Source organism: Varroa jacobsoni, unplaced genomic scaffold (assembly GCF_002532875.2).
Source record: "Varroa jacobsoni isolate VJ856 unplaced genomic scaffold, vjacob_1.0 contig02247, whole genome shotgun sequence".
Lineage (NCBI taxonomy): Eukaryota > Metazoa > Arthropoda > Arachnida > Mesostigmata > Varroidae > Varroa > Varroa jacobsoni.
This window is the reverse complement of record NW_019214783.1, coordinates 55-17,556: the sequence shown is the minus strand read 5'-3', so window position 1 is coordinate 17,556 and position 17,502 is coordinate 55. Positions and strand designations below refer to the sequence as shown.

Sequence of the window (17,502 nt, the reverse complement as noted above, 5' to 3'; positions counted from 1 at the left end):
GCCAGATTTACCCGGTAGATAACGTGAAGAGTGTAATGATTGCGGTTACGGTTTTGATGTACAAACTGAGAGGAGACTCTTGTTTCGGTAGGGACCGCGTGGGAGTGAATAAGGAGGTGCTTAAATTGAATGGCTGATTACTACGCGATTGTATTTACATACCCCGCAATTTAGATACAGCCAAAAGAATAGAACGTTTGGCGCCAAAAAACAATTCTTATGAACAATGCCTTCTCCATTGTAGTTACGTCTTGTTGTATGAAGGTCAAAACATTATTTTAAAAAAAAGGTCTTATCTATGAATATCTTTACTGTCAAAGGGTTTTGTACGAAGCGCGAAAAAGGGTCTGATGTAAGGAGTAAGGTTAAGTAGGCTAGACAATTTCACGTTCCCCGTTGACCGCGGTAGCTAGTATGGCCGGATCAAAGACCACTGTTTCGAGCTCAATAGTAGAATATATGTGGTCATGCCGAACCTAAAGCCGATGGTTTTAATACTATCTTCAACAGGAGTACCCCGACGGCATATTATTCAAGAACGCAGGCAAAACTATATACCGATTAATTAATGTGTAAACACTGAAACGTAAAAATACAAGTTCTATTTATATACTTAAGCTATGCAATAAGGTAATAGTAAATGTCAAGGCGGTACGTTTTAGAGAGAACAAATTATATTGTGTGTTATAAAAGGGAACACTGAAACTCGCTACGATGAGTAAGTACCAGAATGCGAAATGAGCTGGAAACCTCTAAGTTTAATAAATGTATTTACTAGATGCCTACGGTTGCACTGTGAACTTTCACTGGCCTATTGAGCTGAGAGTAAAGGAATCTTTATACGTACATACATTAGTTGACATGGTGATGTACGGGTATAATTTCGTACATGCAAATAATCTCAGGAGAGACAATGACTAACGATTAGCTAAACAGAATCCTGCGTTCGTTCTGCAAACGAGAGTCGCCTTGGGAAGCAGCTTCCATTTTGCATGAACTGCTAAAAGGGAGGTATCAATTTAGAGCTTGAAAAGACTTCCAACATGTAGATTGCTGTCTATAATTTGTGAATTCATGAAGCATATCGGTCTCCACAACGTAACACCAAGTCAACATTGTTCCATCGTGCAAGAAAAAAAGATCGTCAATTTTATGTATCAGTTAGTCCCGGAAAAGGTTTCCCAAAGCAACAGTCACTTTTCCGCTAAATCAACTTCAACGCATTCAGCTTAAGCGTTATCCTGTGTGTTAACTTCAAGGATTTCTCTAACTGTACAGTTAACAGCCTTGTTAGCGCTTCACATAATAACTATATCCACGCCAACATGAGCAGGAAAATCCGACGAGAGAGAAAATGGACAACAATATCAAAAGTGAGGAATATATGCAGGCCGATACCCTAAAATGCAACCGGCTAATAACTCTTCTGAAACAGCCAAATCATGTAGCTATACAGGCACTAAATGATCATTCCGCTATGAATTTACTCGAGAAGGTACTGACGCAGTCGCAAAAAAGGTAACCAAACGCAAGAGGTTTTGATAAATGAATGGGTCAACATTGTTCAATTTATGATGACGATGCCTCGTATTTCGTCAATTGTACATGAGACGAGGGCAGATGAATCGTACAATAAATAGCCTTATAGTAACGTCTTTGTAATTGATCCGGAAAATCTGGCCAAAGAAACAGGAACAGTTCGCCGATAAGGCATCAGTGATGTATGATGTAACACTACTAAGGGTAGTTACCAGCGGAAAAAATTATGTATAGGTAACTTATAGCAATGAGTCCCGAAGCTTGGAGAAAAACGATATATATAATCCAAATAAAGTCACAATTGGTTTAGTAATTGTTTTTCTCCGTTCTTTTACATGCTTCTTCTATTAATACGTGCAGATATGATTTTTGTGATGTACGCACCTGCAAAATCTTCCAAATTTCGGCGAAAGCGTCCGGATGTTGTTGAGCGATAAATTTAAAGTAGTAAGGTTGCGCGCACAGCAGAAGATTTCAGGCGGTACCGACGTAAGCCGACATGCGGCCAGATTAACTCGTTGTAGCGCGGCCGAAAATTCCGGTATACAGGTTGAACTGCCACTAAGATCCGTACCTCGGACATCAAGTAGGAGAGGTAACTCGAAGTCTCCATTTGTAGGGAAATCGTCTGAACCTGAACCACCCGTTTCGAAACCTGTTTCTGAGCCGTCAGATGTTGATGGAAAATCTTCACTAAGGCCCATACTGGCGCTATTGCAGTATTAATCCTCAGCTTGTTAGGGTTATTATCTGTAATTAACAACAGACGCAGTTTAATCCTTTTATTTCGTTTAGTAGTAGTAGTTCGGCTTAGCGATTCAGTAAAAATTAATACGTTCTTTTTTTGAGATTGGAGTTTCTTAAACACAATAGATTTTTTGCTCATAACCAACTAGGGATCCAGTAGAATAGGCTATATATAGTAATTATAACTATATTTAGATCTGTTAAAAATAATCACGTAGTGTTTCGAAAGCAGTAAAGAAAGTACGACTGAAAAACATTTTCAGATTATATGGAACTTACAGCAGCCACGACTGCCTATGCTGACACCAGCTTCTTCGCTACGTTCGCGTTCTATGATTTCATAACACGTGCCGAACAATCTTTATATTTGAATATATAAAGTATTATATATTTGAAGAATCTTCAGTATATATGTAGAACGTGTCAAAAGCTAAGCTATCCTCAAAATTTATTGATTAATACAAATTATAGAAAAAAAAAAGACCTATTAAAATAATCGATCGGATGAATATTAATATTGTATAAATATTGGCCTAAGTTATTTATTGACTGGCTAACTTTAAATATTCGAAAGCAGGCCTATAGTTTTCTAGCTCGACAGAGCCGTAGTAACTTGTTTTTTTTTTTTTTTTTTGATCTTCTTCGTAGTAAATATGGTTGTTGTATTTCCTAAATAGTAAAAGAATCTCGAGAGATTGTTAATGTAAACATTTTTTGTATATGATATTTGTTAACCGAAATCAAGAAATTAATCTAAGAAGTTACTTAACATTGCTAAGTAACCAAAGAATTTAACTTACTCACAACATATTTCAAGTAAAGGAATAGAAAGAAGGAAAGGAAAAGTTAGAAATTTGTTTCGAATAAATCTTTACTCATACTTTAGGTATGGTTCTGCGATTTTTTTAATATTAGTCCGGTGTATCTTCTTTGCTTGAATTCACAATAGATTATTAGATACAGTATCCAACTATTTTTATTGGAGACAGATAGCTTTAAATTAGGTGTACTACTCCGTGAAATACGGGGTATGAACGCGGTGAAGGGTGATGTTTTTGTCTCGAGAATTGTCCGAAAATAGGTTCCGCATAGACCTGTGACGGACTATGATTACGCAAGGAATGCTCAGGCTGTATTTTATGCGACGCCAGCCACACAGTGACCCGGCAACTCCTTTCTATCCCAACATCTGAAACATCATTGTTGTATCTCCGGACAACTCATATCGTGTTGCTCAGAACGCTTAGCAAAAAGCATAGAAATAAATGGTAAAATTTACATATGTTGATTTTTTATTTACATATAACGTCCATACAGGGATACATATTGAGATCATCGAATGCTATAAAACAACGATAGTTAACGCTGAAACAGCGGATCTTACAGATAATAAGATTCAATTAAACAAATAAACGTTCATTATTGAACTCTTTTTCTTCGCATCGTATGCTTGCCTCTGTCATTGTATAGACATTTCCTTTTCCGTATCACATTTTTACCTGTTCATCATAGCTATGATTCCACTATACTCAAATATGACGTTCTGTAGAGTGGCCCAAAGCCGTCTAGGCTATAAAATATTTCAATACCCTATGAGGCGCAAACCTAAAAAATCGATCCGCAACTTCAATCATAAACTTCCCCCCAACATCAACGCGGTCACCTGTACCGAAGGCGAACCTTATTCTACTTCTAGATAAATCGTGATTATAGGTAGTAGCAATGCTACCGTACGCACACATGATCATGTTCATTATTACGTTACATGATATAGATAAGAAATCCGATCGCGGAGAAATAGCGCGATAAACGACACAGTAGATAATGACGACAACTCAGCAAGGGTTTGTTTCCTTATGAATATCATATACTGCTACTATAATTAGCTGTGTTGGGTCCGATGTCGAAGCGGTAACTACATCATCTGCTCGTCGTTAACTATGGCTGATTGGCCTGCAATTTGTTTGCCTCTTGCTGCGTTCGATTATAACACGATGCAGGGAGCCACCACGGAAAGAAAGTTGCGGTGATCCTGCCCTGGGGCATTTTATCAAAAGGAATTGATGGCAGATTTTTCAAGATGTCGAAGGACACGTTTTTAAACTTAGGTCAGTTGTCGAGTTCCTTCTGACTTTCAGCTGCTGTTTCGTGCGAGTGCGATCGAAAGCCGACGGCGAAGACCGGAGTGAAGAAGCGCTTATCTTCTTTATGCAAACGAAACTAAGCAATAAAAGTGTACCGGCAAGGCTTTACTGGGCATAAATTATTCTGAATATCTTTAAAAATCACTTTGTAGCATAACAGTATTGTCAATGTTACAGCTGTATCAAGTACACTATAAAGCAATCCGATCCCTGGTTGGTTTTGACGTACGGTGATGCTCCCCAATGGTCTAAAAGAATAATTCTCAAAAATTATTTTCTTAATTGATATTCACATAATTTTTAGGGCTTTTGCCAAAGTTTAATTTTAGTTGAAAACCAGTTCGCCAGTATTTTTATACGAGAAAAAAATTTACTAGTATGAATTAGCGGCTGGGTTTGCTAAATATCGGGCGTACGTACATTTTGCACCAAAAGGTTTATTTCAAGTTCAACCAAGTTTTAGTAGACTGCCAGGTTTTGGATTCCTTCTGATGTTATGAATTATTTTGACGAGTTTGTTTAGTTATCGGGGGGTATCAAGAGAAACATATCGAAAAAAATGGTTTTGCTTTTTTTACACGAAAAGCTCCATATTTTATTTTCCAACATCAAGGTGACTATCTTTTGCCTTAAAAAATTTACCCACACAATTGCTTTTACGCTGCTGGCTTGAAAAACGCTACCTTGAATGTTGGCGTTGACGTTGCAGACCGAGTTAACCATTACGCTAATAACCGTTTTGTAGTTGTCTGTTTTTAGAGTTAATTTATAAGAAAGAAGCATTTTTAATTGGTTGCAGTTTCACGCATATATTTTACCATTCAGAATTTAACACTACGCTTTATTGCAAAGCGAAAAATTAGTATAATGTAAATACAGTAACTCTAATTGAAGTGAATAGAAATAATTTTTCGGAGGGAATAACTTGTGCTAATTAAATTCACAGTGTGATTCAAGTGATCGGACCTCATCTCTTCGTATCACACAGAAATTCCCATCGTGCAGATATTCAGTGCAATATATAGCTATTGATTACCTTTGGGTACTCAACATTTTATCCTTACTAAAAGTATTACTGTTGACTCTTGGCTTAAGTGCAAAAGTCAGACCTTTAATACGGCTTAAGGCTAAGCAGCTGACGAGCGTTTGTGCGGTGCTTCCAGTGACGAGTTCAAGATCACTTTCGAAGTACCCAAGCTGCCATTTGTCACGGCAGATTCGGACGATCCGGTAGAACTGTTTTTGTTGACGGAGCGAATTCGGTCGATGATGCCCATACCATGGCCGATTTGGCTACCTTTAAAGACACGCCACTGGACACTCTAGCATCGAACAAAGATCAATTGATAATTCCACTAAATCATAAGTTCTGAGTAGTGAAAGGCAACCACATGGCCAGTCTCAGCTGTCTGCTCGGGAATAGCCAGATGGTTACGGTGAAATGTCCCGAAAAACACAGCGGGTTTTCTGTTCTAGGGCAAGTAGGCGGAATAGAGGTCAAAAGCTCAGCATAAAGTTCCACATCTTGTGGTTAAAGTATAGGTCAGCGATGTGCATCCATCTACCTGCAAAGTACGATAGCTAGCGCCCTGGACATTTCCTGAGTAACGAAAATAATGAGATTCCGTTCACAAAACCTCCCTTACCGGTATCTCTATGCGGACAGTTCAGGCCATACTCCTTTTTGTTGGAGGGTGTCTTCTAGCAACGGTTGTCATCGGTCTAGAAACTTAAACGATGGTGCTCTATCACGCACCACCGCGATGTTCTAAATAATTATACAGCACAAGCTCAACGATTCTCCAGAAAAAGCTAAGGGCCAAACATTATCTGTGCCTATACGAAACAAATTGAGATGGTTTTTCCAATAATTTCACTTTCAGGCGGAACTGTGTTCTCGGCCTCATCTTGTAAGCCAGCCTAGCAGAAAAAGACGTTTCTGTTGGGATTCGCACCTTCTTTCCTCTTCTAACTAGACGATATTGGAATCTAACCGGTCATCCAAAACTCTCATAACGTGTCAAGCGGGAACTCGAATGGCCACAAACCCAAATATCTGAAAGACTCGCAAAGAAAGGATATGTCTCTCAGTCCGCTCCTGTATACTTTAGTGAGATCTTGTAAACTTCTATTGAATGGTCGATTTCCAGATTTGGTGCCGGATATTTTCTACAAAGTCTATTTTTTGGCACTCAGAAAAAGATGGCGCAATTCGGCCAATAGATACAGATCACACATCATTAGCTACTCTTTGCCTTTCTTCTCTATAGCCAGCGCTCTTATTACAATTTCATAACATGTATTTCGGCTTATGCCGTATTGAATCGGGAAAAAGCGCATTTGTCGCGCTTTGTTTTGCTCAAAAGTCTTGGTGATTACGCTAATTCCTTCTTTTTTAAAGTACTACCGTGTAATCGCCTTCTTTGTGCTCTTTAGGCCTACAATTAAGTTCTTCACCGATAACAATTTCCCTAAAGCTTTCCTCGCCCAGTGTCTTCACCAGTCTTCGATAAATTCCACCAGTGCTCTCACTTTGAAAGGACAAAACTTTAACTACCGAGCGCTGATTTTCGGTATCTTTGTTTTTTCACTCATTACATCCTGATGGTTTTCAAGTAGGCTGTAGTCGTAGACCTTATCGAAACATTTGCCACATCTCATCTCCTAAGTAAGCTCAGTTAAAAAGTCATGAATGTTCTTCAACGAACAACCTTACAGGGTAGCCCATCAATCCTTAAATAGAACTTGACAACCCTCCATTCTTGCTATTTTCGGTTATTACGACCGGATTGGTCGATTCGCGTACTTCCAAATACGTTAGGAGTCCATAAACATACAGATATATAGATATGCAGAAAAGCTGGTGTAGAGACATTTATATACTTGCACTGTGTATTGGTATTATTTAGTAATTTAGTCTGCATCTCGTTTTTACGTCCCGTCAGTGGTTCTTCGTTCAATGATTTTACGATCTGTACGCCGCTATAAAGTTTTATACACGATAGAGAGAGAAAAACACCTTAATAATGTCTTTTACCGTTGTGTGCATAGGCCGTGTACGTATGCATCTACTTGCTTTTCTGACTGTTAGCCGTTACTCCTCAGTCTTAATTTTATTATTACGCGTTAACGATGACCAATAGAGCGTTACCTATAATTTTTCTAGAAGTTTATCCATACTTTTTAGAGTGCGTAAGCAGAAAACATCGCTTTTGTTATCCTTAGAATAGGTCGCAACGGCGTATCGTTATAATTAGATAGTTGTTGTTAGGTGCTTTGTAGACTGTGGAAGTGTGAGGTCACGCTGTAGGTTCGTGTATAGTCCTTCGGTGTTGTCTTTGGATATTCTAGTTGAGACTATTACATAAAATACTGGTTAGCTGGTAGGAACGAGGCGCTAGCTCTGCGCCGGTAAAGACGAAAGTTATATTCATATATTTAAGTATAACGCGCCTACAAAGGCAATGCTTAATTTATAACGTAATGTATAAACTATTACAACTTCGTTTGTTTGGCGAAATATCCGCATCCTGTGGCCGGTGTCCTATAGCGTCCAGTAAACCCCACATAGGGTTGCTTCATAGATCTACTTGCCGGATTCTTACGCAAATGTCGGTACTTCGTTGTTTCCATTATTTCCAAAGGTAACAAGTTGCGTAGCTTCGCTTGGTACCTGCTCTTGCGCCATCGTGCGCGCCCTGCACCACGAAACCGCAACAACCGATTTACTCAGCCAAGACTCCGGTGTTCTGAAGAATACCCTGTTATATCGGTAGTACCCGTTGTGTTTGCACGACAAAATCCATTATCATCGGCCTCCACCGACGAAGTATAGATCCCTTGTCTACAAGAAGCAAAAAAGCGTCGTCACTTTCCCACGGAAGCGCCGCGCACGTAGTCGCATACTGGTATGTCCTCCCCTGTCCGAAATGTATCACATATCAAAAAAGTAGCTATGCGGTCTTATGTATACTTGGGCAGCCCCGGTGACAAATTCGAAATGCAAAGGTCTTCGCCGAACCGATCGTATACTTTTCGTTAAAAGGGAACCCATTGCCGGTATTACCACCGCTTACCGAGAACCTGTGAGTTTATGCATTTTGATTGATACGCAGAGGGTGGTATTTCAAGGACAAGCACACGGGTTGGCTGATCCGTAAGACAGCCTCCGAACCAGCACAATTACTGAAGTCTGCCACTCTGGTTTGCTTTGTCTTGGCAATCGCTTCCAGCAAACAGTGTTTGCTCTTTACTAGACGCGTCTCCGAAAGCGAGTACCACGCTTTCCTAATTTTGCTGTGCTTCGGATGTTAGCCAGGGCCATAGTGGAATCGAATTTGACCCCCGGCTTCTCCCCGTGCTCGTTAATTACATACAAAACCTTCGGACGCCTTCTCGTCCTTCCCGTAGCCATAAAAAATCGCTTATGCCTTATAGCTTCCCTTGGGACAGAGACGTTTATAGAATTTCTCTTTGAAGCCGCATTGTCCTGTCATGTCTCATAAACTCACGTTGAAACACACGCTGAACGTTACTCTGAGCGCGCTGTTCGTATACCTTGTCGGCCAGCTGTTCGTGATTCTCACCTTTAGGGCCGCAAATTCCTCTACCCACCTTTCGGGCGATGCCGTCTGGGGATCACAATCAGCTCATTAACGTGTTTTTATTGCCACCCATCGGACTGTTGCCGCCAAAATTATACATGAGTAGATTAGATTCGTTATGTGCTAGTTGCAACGAACGTTTCACAGCCACTCGCTCTACTGTTATAAATCCGTAGGCCTGTATTTGTTCATATATTTACACGATAATATTTGGCCTATTATAACGTACATAAAGATGACCGTCCATGCAAGAAAAAATCGCTTGCCTGAGATGATATCAACTGACTGCCTGATGCATCGATTCAGGGCAAAATTGAAGTGGGCAATCTTCGAATACGGATCTCTGCAAAATATCCCTACGCGGCAGGGATAATTTGTTTTATAAAAGCAAAAAACCCACTATTGCTCTTTAGAGACGTAGCGTCGAATTTTCAGTTAATAGCTCGCAACGACTTACTATTTTAGGAAACCGTGGTTAATATTAGATCGCTTTTTGTTACACCTTCAATTCATTTCAGGTGGGATTAGTTTGCGCATCAAATGGAAGCTGAGTGAATAAGTCTCTACCAACATAATTGACGGTCGAACACGCTCAGTGTTTCAAAATACATACGTTAGTAAAACAGGTTATATTAGGGATGCTCCTAAAGAATTTGCCACCCTTGAAATATCGTTGACAAACACGTGAAAATTTCATAGTAACCTAAGTAATCTTCCCACATCTATTGAAAAAACTATCTCCCAATTGATTCATCTTACAGTTTAGAGCTTAACGGAACGAAAATGGAAAGAATAAATATTAGTTAGAAAATAATATTCCACGGCACGGAACAAGGTAACGAGAGTAACACATGTGTGAATATTTGAGCGCCAATAAACGCAATTAACAAACCAGAGTTTAGAAAACAAGACCTATATAGGACGCAGATGATATAGATCAAGAACCTCTGTTTCCGTGGTTCTATCTGAGAATCTGGGATTGTTAGAATGTCAGTTTAAGGCATAAACAAGCACCAAGGTCATAAAATTAGTATAAATAAAAAGACCTCCAAAAATACCTCAAATACACGCAACCCTGTACGTAATCATGGTGAATCCGCAGAAGGTAAGGCTAGGTAAATTAGGAGTCACTTGAAAGCCACCTATGTGCACTGTATGTATACATTGAAATATTAATAAAACCAGCAAAACTACTTTAATATACTTGTAAAAAAAGTAGGAAGGAAGGGTAATCACTTCTCTTAGTTTCTGAACAATAGAATAGCATCGATTTTACCAGCCATGCTATTCTTACTGCAGAATTCAAATCCCGCAGCGAGACCCTTGATTTAGCATTTCTCATTCCGGTTCGGGTCTCAGTTTTCCCGCGTGGCATCCTCGGAGCTCTCTTCGTTACCACGACTGGCTTTGAAATTTCAAAGGGGAAAAAGAATGTATCCAAAATCAAAGAAGAATCAGATCTTGCTCTATTATATTACAATTGCGAAGCAGAAAAGCTTTTGGGTATTAGAATCTGACACTTAGTGCTGTTTTGAAAAACGGTGCTCAAAGATCTGCCGACTGACATGCCTATTCCAAGTCTATCAACTTTTGGAACCTAGTGTAGTTTGTCAGCTAATACAATGTACACAAAAAGTATATTTAACTCCGATTTCGCTATAGTTATCCTATGAAGTTTTTCTAAGGCGTCGTTGTTAAGAAGGGTGACATTGTCTTGTCTCGTCTCGTCTCGTCTTTACTGTTATGTATCATCGTTTATTTGATGCAACTGGGCCATTTATAAATCTTTGTTGACCATTTTATTTTTCCCAAGCGCATCTTAGCATATAAAGCCCCTTTAACTCTAAAGTCGAGGCCTTTTTCGCATAAAAGTAGGGGTTAATTCGAAACTAAGGCTTATCTTCTGGAATAACCAGTTTCTTTACTTACACCTTATTAACATTAAGAAGTTTTTTCTAATCATTCGTAACGAATCCACGCAGAAACCTGACGTTGTGGCTGCACATGGCGCGTTGCCGAATGAGATTTGAGAAGCGTTAAAAGGCCGTGTCCTTCGATGTTTCTCATTCAGTTTATGGGGTATTCAGGCCCCGCGACCTTTTTGGTAAATCCCATTTAGTATTGGCCATATTTAACTGTATCGTCTCGCTTTGTCTTCTAATACGTTTAGCAGCCAATAAAATTACAATGATCTGATAGAAAGGAAGATAAATAATCAAGATATAAAGAAGGAAGTAAATATTCGACAAAAACCATCACTTGGAACAAATCTAATGCAATATACTTTAGTGGCCTACGTACATGCTTTTCCCGTTCTTCATTTCGACAAAACAGTGCAGACCAAACAACGTACCCGTCCATTTAAGAGAACGTCTCTCACCCTACGCATGCACATGCGAATTAGAGCCGAATGGCGTCTTCGATCTTTTTTAAGAGGGAATTTATGCCCCTTTTGCACTGGGTTGAAGGAACTACTTTCCTTTAAAGACTGCCTTGCGCTTTAATAATTATTGTTCAGATATATAAAAAAAAAAAAAAAAAAGATTATTTACCGATGCAATTGCCGAGGGCCTTTCTGTTAAACCTTCACGTACAGTGTGGATGTAAACGTGTACGCTAAAGATAAATCGCTGCGTACTACTATTATTATTACTATCAAACATTGTCTTAATATTATTAGGTCGCTTGATATGAAACGAAACATTGTGAACTCTAACCAAAGTTCTTTTACAGACTTACTTCTTTTGTTTCCAGTCGAGATATGCATCATTATTATTATTTATGACTTCTATTATTTAGATGGCAATGTTCTGCTACTGCTACAAAAACCTATGGGATTTATGCACGCAATTGCAACATAATGTTGAAACTTAAGTAACTTTTATTATTAAGTGGTCGAGATTTTTAGGAAATGGCAATCGATAGATGACAACAAGCCTCTCTAACTTCTGCATTCCTTCCATCATTATTCGTACGCTGTGATATTAAGAATCATCGTGCAACAGGAATGATTTATTTATAACCTTTTACGTTTGCCTGAGGGTGATGTTCTACGGTTTAGTTGGTCACCCGTAGGATACATTTTTCTGAATCGATGAACCAGTTTGGTTAACGAATGAACCATTGTTATAACGTGTAAGCAAAAAGACGCTACCATCATTGCGTCTATGTCTGTGACCATGTGGCACCCGTTTGTCCATATTTTACTTTATTAGTCTCACCGTGAACAAGTGTCATATTTTGACATGCATAAATTTAGAATGCTAACACCGGCACACTTTGAGATGGGTCAGTCTTCATTGCAGCCCCCAACTCTTCGTTACTCACTTTCATAAGGAGCCTTCCACGAGACCCACTTCAGGTTCGAAATTTTCTTCGAAGAATTTTTTGAACCAGCAGCTCACAGCGTTCCTAGTAGTAGAACCTTCGCTGAATACAAGGTTTACGAAGCGAGCTGTCTCCGTCATTATAGTTCCTACATAAAACTATGCACAATTTTCTGTGGCTCATTACAACACGCAAATAAAAACTCAGGTGACGTCCAAGTGAATGGTCTCCGATTTAAAATATTATGAAATTCGAATATTAAAAAAAAAAAAAAAAGTGTCGCTAAATGTCGCATCGTCCTGAAATAGTGTTATTTTGATGTGATCCACTTGGCTGAATAACAAATACCACCATTTTTGTCTCCCCGAACATAGTTGAATACAAGTTGTAACTTGAGCTATAAAATTTAAATTCGAGAGTCGAGCGGTGTCCAAAGGTAAGTAAAGCGTTGCATCTAATCCCCAAATGGAAAAAAAAAACAATCCAATTCTCATGTTTAGCTAAATAATGGACGAATAAAGTAAGTTCTATTTGGAACTATCTAACTAGTTTTTTTTTTCACCGAACAAACCAAGATGCCTTCGCGGTACCGTTATATTATTAACCATTGGCCCCCCATCGCTCACCTTCTGTCGTTATGTTTTTCGAATGGTTGTTATGGGAATATGACAGACGAGTAGGCACCCAACAATCAGGCTTTGTTCGATACGCTCCATCGCGATATTTGAATGCATGATAAGATCTCATAATTTCTACGACCTTAGTAACGATATAGGTGTTTCAACCGCTGATCGTTTAATTATAATCGAGTGAGAGACTGCTCGATCTATCCGCAACGGTCACATATAAATAGTTCTCGTTGTCCTTGGGCGTTATCACCTAGTTAAGTTAAGTTACAGTTTCCTTAAATGTTAATTTAAAATGCCTGAAGAAGAGGTTTAATAACATGTCTGCATATCACATTACTATCAGTACAAAACGTCATTGTTAGCTCTAAAGCGAATCAATTTTATCTGTTATACTGTTATCTCTGATATCATAACATTAATGCATAACATGTCACGATCTACTTTCCCATCGGTGAAACAAAATCACAAATTTTGACGTTTTTTTTTTTTCGTTTTTTACGTTTCTACTAAAAATTTCACGTTCTAACTACGAATATTGTTCATACCTGGTGTCCCCTTATGAAGCTCTAGCATTTACATTCTTTTGAGAGCGTTTTCCATCAGCGTTTAGCGATGACACCCGCGTTCAACATAAAATTTCTTCATGGTATTATGTCACACTTCATGCTAGTGCATACCACAGTACTACGGTGCATAAGCCAGACTTAGAATTTTGTGTCTTTCAGCACGGATTAGCAGCCACCTTTAAATGTCCCGTTGAGTAATATTAGTGTGTCAGTTTTTTTTCGAGTTCTCACTCCGCGGTAGTCTATGCCGACAACCTTTCGGTGGGTATAAACGTAAACCTGCAATAATTGAAATGTCCGGTACGGTATTTTTCCGCCATCGACAGAAAGTCAAAGGTGTCGGCAATATCTGTCTGTATCGCTTCTGTTATAATAGACAATCACACTTTGTTTTTTCTGTTTTGCGGGGTTGATACTTTGGGCCGGACTGATCGAACGACCAGGTGGTTTGTGCCTGAAAGTATGATGAGGAACAGACAAGCAGATATACAGACGGATCTGTTTAACTGGCGTACTTCAATGCCGTCTCCCCGTTCGTTCAAAAGCACACCTATCTTGCCTGCTGTCAGGGTGCTCTATCGTTACGTACGCGGGTAACCAATCGGAGATTGTGCATGGCGACTACAAAGTTAGGACTCGTCGTCAGTGCCTGCATAAACTGTTCAACTGCGAGCAGTATTCGCTACTACTGTTCGGGTCTATCTTTCGGGCCGTGACGGTTGCCGCGATCACAAGGTAGGACAGCCCGTATCTATCCTAACGTCAGCTGGGTCTTTTCTGTGGGTGCATTCATTCCGTAAGCGTCGTCTGACATCCTTCAGCACTTCACAAGTAGAAAGCTTAGCGCGACCAGCCGGTACTCAAGCGCCGGCCAGCGCAACAGAGCCTCGCCAGCTGCGCGCACAAACTTCAGTAGAGTCAAATAGTGTGGGATTAAAGAGGGACAGCACGAGCAGTAGTGGCCTACACTGGCAACGATCAACCGCTGTCACAACTACTAGTACTTCTACTGGCAACAAACACACGATCACATCTACTAATACCGTCGTGTGCGCGGTGATGCATGGCAGAGCCAGCAAGAGCTACTTTTCATAACAGAGGCGAGGGTGAACAGCTAACCGGAGAGAACGGGAAGGGCTGAGATGCCAGATCCCCCAGAGGCAGCAGCTGCGGTAAGACTGACACCAGTGAAGCCCGTAACAAAACTATTTTCGGTCTCTGTTTATTTAGAATAACTGCAGTTCCTTGAGTGTACTGAGCTAGCCATTTTATTGTCGTAACCCACATCATTGACACGACCTCATTATAATACACAATGTTGACCAATGCATACTTATCCAGAAAGATTTTAAAGCCTTTTCGTAAAAAACTTCAACGTGATCTATCATCTTCGACGCAAAATCGTATCGAACGTCACCGGTGTACGTTCATTCATCCGACAACCACGCCTGCCCAAGCAAACCACTAAAGTACTTACTCTAGGTGAGATAGATAATTTCTAGATCTCTCAGGAACAACGATTGTTTAAATAGGTACAGTCCTAGTAAATAGATATACCCGCATATATCCCGCCTGTAGCCAATATTACAAGAGTTAACTTACCCCGATAAACTTACAGTGTCGTTTAAGAAGCTAATCGCGCTCGTACACTGCAAATTTAGCATATTCACTTCTATGCAATGTTTATTGATGAAGTACGCTTAATGTTTATTGATTTGAATGTTTTACTAAATTTCGTTGCGTTAAACAATTGTCCCTCTTCATAAATAGGCATTCAGTCCGTAAATTTCCTAGAGTATTTATATTCACCAAAAAAAATTAAAGTTATATTGGGCTAAGTTAGTTGTAAATACGTGTTGTTTACCCGCGCAGAAGCAAAACAACATTTGTGATACACAGACAGGCCCACGATCGTGTGACAAAGCGACTGGGTATACAATAAAATAAGGAAATAGCTGGACATTCAGGGATTTAAAAACCTTACCACTACGAGTGTTAAGTTATTCCTGGCGAATGTGTCGCAATTTCCGTCTTACGTACTGGTAAACGTAAGCTAGTAACCGGACAAAATTATCTAAATATGGAAAACGAAAATTTTTTTTTGCCTTTGAGCGAATTCAGATGAGCTGTTACGGCATCGGCTGAAGATGTTCTAAAGGGTTACGGGATCTACAAAAAACAACGTCAATACTATGATTTAAGTTGCTGTGATTCGTTCTATACATACTTACTTACGATAACTTTGAGAAAGTATTTTTAACATTTCCCTGTCGAAATTGTGCACATTTCTATACCCATTTGCCAATAATTTGTTCTATTATTGACCAAAAATAGCCCTTAAAACTTACTCGGCTTTAGGAAATTTTCGCCCATGCATGTAAGTCATTTCTCCTAAGAACCGAAATCTTTATTTAGTGTATTTCTAAAATAAAACCTCAAAACAGCCCAGCATCGTCAAAGCCTCTAGGTCTCGGTAAATCTGCCCTTGTTCCTTTTCTTTTGTGCCTTTATGTTATTACCCCTTATAAAAAATGGTTCTAAATGAGCACCAAAGCTTTCTGATATTGCAGTTAGTAAATGTTACGCAAATGCGTGCTCGGTAGCCAGCGTACAAATACAGAAAGACAATTTTCTTTCTTGTCATTGCCAATGTTCATTTAAGCTGCTTAGGTCTGCCTAAGAAAACTAAGTAAATTGCTTTAAGGACTTAGCCTTAACTTACATCAAGCAAAATATTTTTGCACAGTGTCCTGAAATAGGGCATTGAATATTTTTCCAGTTGCTACATTTAGCAATGAACATAACAGGTGTTAATTTCACTGAGATAAGGTGAGGTTCCGGGATGTTTGTGGTGAAATATAACACGTGTGCAAAAAAAAAGTCGTCTCATACATCTATCTATTCCAATAGCACGAAATTCATAGGGATATACCCTTCATAGAGAAAAAACCAAAACTAGGGAGATGTTTGGGTACCTATAGTTACATAACTAAACTTCAACAGTTCGACTGTCTCTAACCACAACGATGAATCTGTCCGGTTTTGTCTCGAAGATCGAGGGAGCTCCTGGCTTCTTTTAACGGAAGTTATGGATTTTCATCGTGCGTGCACTTCCTTCAGCGTCGTATAAGTCGCTCTTTGTTGTTCGGTTAATAGCTGGTCGCAAAGCCCAAAGTCTTTTTCCTCCAAAGAAGCACAGCATTTGGTAGCTGTGTGTTTGGTGACTGTCAACAACTGATACAGGAAGTATATAATGCCAGTAGTTTGCGCCAACTCCTTCTTTCACTGATATAAAAACACTTTAATCCGAAAGTTCTACATAAAACTTTAACTTCGTTGACCTCTCTGTTACATATTTAGTAAATGAATAAATAAACTTATTTTGACCGCGGCCCGCGGTGGTAGCATTCATAAAGCCTTCTGTTTAATTCCTGAGATCGGCGCACTACAAAGCATGCTTTTCACTAGGTGTCATCGAACCCTATCATAACCGCTTAAAACATTATTGAACGTTGTAAATTTCTATCGTTATAACTTCGTGCTATCTTCGGATATTTTATTTATTTGACCTTTTTTTGATTGTCTAGGTCTAAAACTCTGTGTATTTATGGCCAGTTTTGTTTTTAAACGTTGTGTCAGAGATATCGTATAGATTGTGGCGTTTTCTAAAGCTCTATTCTATCTTCTAATGAGCGAAAAAGAAAACCCGGAAAAACGTGTGTGTAATTCCAGAAAATAGAACAAAATTCTATTGGGAAGGGTGTAGCAAGCAAGAATCAATAAAAATACATAGGCAACAGAAAAAAAGGACATATCTAGAGGCCTATATCTCAAAACGTATATATATATATATATATATATACATATATGTGTGTGTGTTAAATATTATAGTGCCAGTACTTACGACTAGGCTTGATAAGTACAAATGGATTGAAAGTCATCAGAA

At 39.2% G+C, this 17,502-nt stretch overlaps 1 protein-coding gene across 1 annotated transcript in view; it reads right to left on the bottom strand.

Moving 5' to 3' along the window:
* LOC111272436 (PH domain leucine-rich repeat-containing protein phosphatase 1) overlaps positions 1 to 14,562 on the bottom strand; it is a 39,434-nt gene extending 24,872 nt beyond the window's left edge. The window contains exons 1-2 of the mRNA XM_022853887.2: positions 13,536 to 14,562; positions 1,924 to 2,289 (exon numbers count right to left, since the gene is read on the bottom strand). Of these exons, the coding sequence (XP_022709622.1) occupies positions 1,924 to 2,243 (320 nt within the window). The 5' untranslated portion in view covers positions 2,244 to 2,289; positions 13,536 to 14,562. The remainder of the gene's footprint in view (positions 1 to 1,923; positions 2,290 to 13,535) is intronic.
* Positions 14,563 to 17,502: the final 2,940 nt, after the last annotated feature.